The sequence below is a fragment of the Wolffia australiana genome, chromosome 13, assembly GCF_029677425.1.
Source record: "Wolffia australiana isolate 7733 chromosome 13, ASM2967742v1".
Classification (NCBI taxonomy): Eukaryota; Viridiplantae; Streptophyta; class Magnoliopsida; order Alismatales; family Araceae; genus Wolffia; species Wolffia australiana.
The window spans coordinates 13,516,925-13,523,454 of record NC_135847.1 but is presented as its reverse complement, the minus strand read 5'-3'; the positions used below and the strand labels follow the sequence as shown (position 1 = coordinate 13,523,454).

Here is a 6,530-nt window from a genome sequence, read left to right as displayed (position 1 = left end):
TGCAGGAGTGATAAATAGGAGAAATTATCCAAAAGATCTGCTACAAAAACAAGCACTTATAAGATGGGAGGGGCAAACTTCACTAGATAATCCATGGATGCCTCTGTCAGATGTCCAAACATGGGCACCTAAAATTTTTAAAGCTTGTTTAAGCAGGAAAATAAGAGCATAGAGTTTTGTACCGAAACACATTCCACAAACATGCTATTAGAGAGGGCAACCAATAATAAGTAATAGACTACCATGAAAAAACCCATAAATCAATACACGCCAAACAAGAATTCAAAGAAAGTGCATTCTCAAGAAACCTCAACAACTGTGAAAACTCAAACACTGACACTCCTATAGATACCTTACCTAGCACAATGGTAGGAAGTCATTCAACTATGTTAAATCACCTTCACTCCTAGAGAGTTGATGTGGAGAAATACAACCCGCTCTGATTTGTTGAAAACATGGTCTCCGTTTTGTAAACACCCAATAGAGAATGAGAGGATCAATTACAACAATCATATTCCCTTCACAATGTTAAACATTGAACTTCCTAATCTACTTTATGGGGCTACTGGTCTTGTGTGTATAGTGGCAAAGCTGTCTTCCTTAATTATTTTTAGTTTCCTTTGTTTTTAATTATTTCCCTTTTCTTCCATTCAATACCTAAGTAGTAGTGCAAATAAATACAATTGTTTCTTTGATGAATGTTTTTATTTGAAGTTGAAATTTTTATTACCATTCAAGTATTTGAGTGAGCCTGAGTTCCTTACATGTGTGAGTGAGAAGCCTTAGGTTGTTTGGTTTGTCTATGTGAGGGTCTGTCGTTCTACCCCATGATCAATTTGCTTACAATAGTTTTTTGTCATTATCTGTCACTTCCTTTAAGTAGCAAAAGGACCTTTGATATTGTCATATTTCCACGATTCGAAATTCCCCACATTTTCAATCCTACGTTTGATTCATTCACCTTAGCATTGATTAGTTTTCCAAATGAAATACATCACCTATGTATTTACACTTTAGGTGCCCGTAGGTTCTTTCACTTATGCTGTCGAGAAAACCACTACGTAGCCCGTAGTTGTCATCCTTCAAACTCTTTAACTGGCTTAGTTGTAAATGTTTTCAATAGTAAAGTTATGTTATGTTTAAATTCACCTAAAAAGTTTCAGCATGACATTAATTAGACTCTATTGTTATGTCCCTCTATTTGACATTCTTTGAGAGTACTTTGTCACAAGTGTCTATTATTCCCTCGAGCATTCTTCTCTCGTAGGAAATATTTCCATTTGCAAAATATGTTCCAGATATATCATCCTATCATCTGTTTGTCACCCTCTTGCATCAAGCACCTCGAATGATTTCATGAAGATTGATATAGGAAATAATCTCCTACTTATAGGAACTTTAACATGGCTGGGCTTGAATAAAACTTTTTAGGGACTTTATTGGATCATGATGGGCCTAATAAGTCCATTTCTTAAAACCTACGAACAGGTTACAGCCCGTCAATGGGCCGAAATCCATATTTACCTATTTACCTTGTAATGTGTCTAGGCCCAAAAAGGACCGTAATAGATATTGGCTTTAACTCAGGGCTCGTCAAGTCTTTTCTTTTACAACCATACACGCGGCCCACTAATTTTACCTTTTTGAAATCGATTTCTTTATTTCAAATTCGATATCCCCTTCTTCTCGCACGCGGCATTTGGAGCTTCTCCCGCAACTCTAGTAAAGCCTTGACCAGCGCCTTGTAGATTTCGGTCGACGGCCATAAGATAAGGATTGCCGGCTGGTGCTAAACGTGGGGTTTCTTTAAGTGGCGGAACAGCCTCCAGAGGATTTCCCGATGGTGAGAACGGAAAGAATGTATCCTCGAGATCCCATTCCATGGCGTCGAGTTCCTCTTCAGAGGAAAAGATTGAAAAACAATCTAGGTGCTCAAAGTCACTATCAAGAAATTTGTCACCGATCAATCCAGTTTTCCTTTCGATTTTAATGTGGCGGCGGAAATTCTTTGTCCGGCGCGTTGGAGCATAAATACCTTATTCAGAGTGGCGATTCCACCGGAATCAGTGACTCATCGTCGTTAATAACGGGAAGGCTTGAATCTGTGCTATCATCGGTGTTGAACGCGTCTGGATTTTTTCTGAATTGGATGCGTGACTCGTATCGGTCCTATTATGGGTGGCTATTGGCATCGATATACAGAGATGAAGATCTTGATCAGAAATTCTCTTCATGGATGAAACAAATTGGCGCAGTTATCTGTAAATTTGGCTCTTGGCCAAAAGGAAATGCAGAGAAAAAGAATCAAACGTTGACCAAAGCCAACCCACCACTGGCCACAACCAGTAAACCAAAATTCAACTTCAAATTTACTAATAAATCAAGTACAATGATATAAATTTTTAGGTTTTACAAACGGGCAAAAGCTTGAATTACAGTCAGACGAGATCACAAGTACAAAAGCACAGGTAGCCCTATTAATGAAGATTCCGGTGGAAAGAAGACAATGGTCGCTACATCTATCTTAGTGACGTCTAATCTTGAACTTCGCCACAAGGTGCTCCAAATGGCGATGCGAACTACCGCCGTCGGACGCGGCGCCGTTGGCCTGCTCTTTCACTTTGGCGGCAGCGGCAGCGGACCCAACCATGAACGCCCCGATTCTCCGACTGATCTCTTCCCCGCGAACTGTCTCGTCGTCCCCGTCCCAGCTCCATTCTTTTGGCCACTCCCCCAGCCCGCTCTTCTCCACGACCATGGCGTTGATCCTCTGGTCACCGTGCCGCGGCCAAGCCAGCACCCTCACTCCGCTCACCGCCGCCTCCGTAACGGAGTTCCAGCCGCAATGGCTCAGGAATCCTCCGACGGCTGGGTGCCGCAGAACAGCCTGTTGGTTCACCCATCCCTTCACCACCTTGCCCCTCCCTTCCATCCTCTCAAGGAAATCCTCTCCAAGAAACTCATTCATGGCTCGCTCGCCGTCTTCCCCTTCTTCCTTGTCGACCTTCTTCGTCTTCAGGACCCACAGGAACCCGCACCCGCTGTTCTCCAGTCCCGCGGCGAGCTCCCTTATCTGATCCGGCGGTAGCGCCGTGCGGCTACCGAAGCTCACGTAGATCACCGAGGAATCCGGCTGCGCGTCGAGCCAGGGGAGGGCGGAAGGTCCAGATTTTTCGGAAGGATGTAGCGGGCCAACGGGGATCACCGGAGGGAGGCCGGGTACGACCTTGCCGGCGTTGAGCGCCGCCAGAGTCGCCGGTTCCAGGGCTTCCCATGTGTTGACGATGATACCGTCGGCGTCCGCCATGGCCTTCCCGTTCTCGCAGAACTGAATGGTGAAGAGATTTTTGGGGTCTCGCAGCGCCTGGGGGAGGGCGATCGAGGGCAGAGTCTCCGCCAGGCCAGGGACCTCAATGGCGCCGTCGCGGCTGGCAGTTCTAGGAAAGGAGAGACAGAGGGAGAGCATCCATACGGAAGAGGTGAACATAATGTATACAGGAAGGGAGATGGCACGGGCGACGGGGACGACGGCGGAGGTGAGAGTGACGTCGAGAATTAGGGCAGACGGGGGAGGAGACACAGACGAGAGGATGGGGGCCAGCAGGGAGGCTGCGCGGCGGATGCTCTCGAACTGGAGGAAGAAAGGATCCTTGGATGCGGCGGTGGAAACGTCAAACGGCGGCAGAGGAAACTCGAGGCGGCGAAACGACGGGGAAGACGACACCAAGTCATCGATTTGGGCAGCCTCGGCGGCGGAAACGACCGGCGTGGGGCAGATAAAGGTGATGGCGGCACCGCCAGAGGCTAGCATGGCGGCAAGGCGGAGGAAAGGGGTGAGATGCCCCATGCCGGCGCTCGGCAGCAAAGCCAAGTGAGGAGCCTCTCCCTCCGACATCACTGGCGCCATGCTGGTTTGAGGTCGGTTTTCTTCCTCTCCCCCTTACTACTGACGTCGTAGATGAAAGATACCGACCTACGGGGTACCTACCAATCTCTGCCCATCTTTTTCTTCTCGTTTTATTATTTACCGGTATGGGGGGTTAGATATTGGCTGAATCTGGACCGTGCAGAGTGACTACAGACTACAGAGCAATAACTTATCACATGTGCTTCTATTGCAAGCTCACGACGCGTCGTACAAGTGACACGTGGTGGATATGGTCTTCCAAACATCTAGAACCTCTCGCCCCCGTGTACCAACTCCGCGATGTGCCCTGTATTTTCTTATTATTTACAATCTAGCAACTGTAGTCCAGACCTACTCTAACTTTGGAGTATAGATGCAGTCAGGATTTAAGATACGCAGAGGACGCGTCGGATAAGGTGACGAGAGGGTGAAAATGGAGTCGTGGTCTTCCATGGTGGCGGCGCTGGTGGCTGGCGCGTTCATTTTGTTCGTCTTCAAAATCGCCGGCAAGTCGAAGAAGAAAGGGAAGCGAGCTCCGGGGCCGGTGGCGCTTCCAATCATTGGCCATATGCATCTGCTCAGCCCCAAGGCGCATCAGACCTTCGACGATTTCTGCAAGAAGTACGGTCCCATCGTCAGCCTCCGGCTGGGCTCCACCCCGACTGTGATCGTCGGCGGCGTGGCGGCGGCGGCGGAGTTCTTCAAGACTCATGATCTGGTCTTCGCCGAGCGGGTCCAGTCCATCGCCTCGCGGCGACTCGCCTACGACGACAAGGGCTTCGCCTTCGCGCCGTACGGCGCGTATTGGAAGTTCGTGAAGAAGCTGGCGGTGACGGACCTGCTCAGCGCGCGGACCGTCGAGCAGCTCCTCCCGGTGCGCCGCCTGGAGCTGACGGCGCTGCTGGAGAAACTGGCGGCGGCGGCGCGCCGGCGCGAGACCGTGAACGTGAGTCACGAGCTGATCATGATGACGAACAGCACCATCTCGCGAATGGTCATCGGCCGCACGTGCGCGCCGGCGGCGGGGGAGGTCGGCGACCCGGAGGAGTCGATGAAGCTGGCGAAGCAGGTGGCGGAACTGATCGGAAGCTTCAACGTCTGCGATCACATCTGGTTTCTCCGCCATTGGGATCTCCAAGGACTTAACCGCCGCATCGAAGACGTTCTTTCCAGGTACGACATCATGATAGAGAGGATTATCAAGCAGAAGGAGGCCGCGAAGAAGGCGCGAGAGGACAAGTCTTCGGGGCGGGATCTTCTCGACATTCTCCTCGACGCGTCGGAGAATCCCGCCGCCGAGGTGAAGCTCACCCGGGAAAACGTTAAGGCTATTATTCTGGTAAGTCGAGAGATCGTCCTCATTCATTGGCTACGGTGGTTAGTTTATCTGATTGCGGTTTATTTGCAGGATCTGCTGACGGCGGGATCGGACTCGTCGGCGGTGACGCTGGAGTGGGCGCTGACGGAGCTCATCAACCACCCGGAGATGTTGAAGAAAGCGCAGGAAGAGGTGGATAGAGTGGTTGGAAAGGAGAGGCTGGTGGAGGAGACGGACATAGCCGGAATGCCCTACGTGCAGGCCATCATCAGAGAGACGCTCCGGCTACATCCGGCGGCGGTTTTCGCCGGACGGCGGTGCCGCGAGGACGTAACCGTCTGCGGCTTCCATATTGCGGCGGGGACCAGCGTCTTCGTGAACATCTGGTCGCTGGGGAAGGATCCGGAGCAGTGGAAGGACCCGTTGGAGTTTCGCCCGGAGAGGTTCGTCAAAGGAGGGGATGAGTTGCAGCAGCTGCTGCAGAGGATGATGCCGTTAGGCGGCGGGCGGCGGATCTGTCCAGGTGGCGGGCTGGCGATGCAGGTGGTGCAGACGACGCTGGCGGCGTTGCTACAGTGCTTCGAGTGGAAGCACGTCGAGAGGCAGGACTTGGAGGAGGGGATCGGGCTGGTCGTGCCCCGGGCTAACCCGCTGGTCTGCGTTCCCGTAGCCCGCCAGGTCCCACCCGTATAAGTACTCTTCTCTTAGATCTCCAGGAATGTGAAACCTGTCTTCTCTTGGTGCTTTGGGAGATCCTTCTGTTCTTTTCAATGTCATTACTTTGGATAACTGTCTTCTGTTCCAATGCCACTACCACTGTTTCAGAAATTCTCTAATTTGCGTTAATTTATTTTCAAATGACAGTAATTTCCAAGTGTTTAAAATAGTGATTTTCACAAAAAAAATAAAATGAAATCTGAACCACTCTAACTTTTACCAGATTGACTTAGCATTGTATCTAACAATTCTGGAGGATGAGATCTGTGGAAGTCTTATTTTTACTTTAAAATATCTATTTAATAAGAGTCTACCTTCAGAAGAAAGTCTCCTCTGAATGTAGATAACTTATGCAAATATGTGATACAATACCATGTGCTAATAGTCCAAAGTTTCACGTATCAATATTGATAAACAAGATTATACATGAATTCACGTCAAGAACAAACTAAGCACATATTAATATTTTACTATATCTAATAGAAATATTTTAAGACATTAAAACTCTTTTGAAGATTTGATTGAAAGAATTGGCAAAGAAAATGACACATAAAAAGTTTGATTAAAAGATGAGGAAAACCTAGAGTA

The 6,530-nt window shown here is 49.0% G+C and overlaps 2 protein-coding genes across 2 annotated transcripts; one reads left to right on the top strand and one right to left on the bottom strand.

Moving 5' to 3' along the window:
- Window positions 1–2,346: 2,346 nt before the first annotated feature.
- Window positions 2,347–4,003, bottom strand: LOC144711512 (UDP-glycosyltransferase CGT-like). The gene has a single exon (XM_078585539.1). The coding sequence runs from the start codon at window positions 3,905–3,907 to the stop codon at window positions 2,525–2,527; it is 1,383 nt and encodes a 460-aa protein (XP_078441665.1). The 5' UTR covers window positions 3,908–4,003; the 3' UTR covers window positions 2,347–2,524.
- On the top strand, window positions 4,003–6,015 carry LOC144711511 (3,9-dihydroxypterocarpan 6A-monooxygenase-like). Its single transcript, XM_078585538.1, has 2 exons — window positions 4,003–5,246; window positions 5,316–6,015. Exons 1-2 carry the CDS (start codon window positions 4,341–4,343, stop codon window positions 5,916–5,918), a joined length of 1,509 nt encoding a protein of 502 aa, XP_078441664.1. The 5' UTR covers window positions 4,003–4,340; the 3' UTR covers window positions 5,919–6,015.
- The last annotated feature ends 515 nt before the right edge of the window (window positions 6,016–6,530 follow it).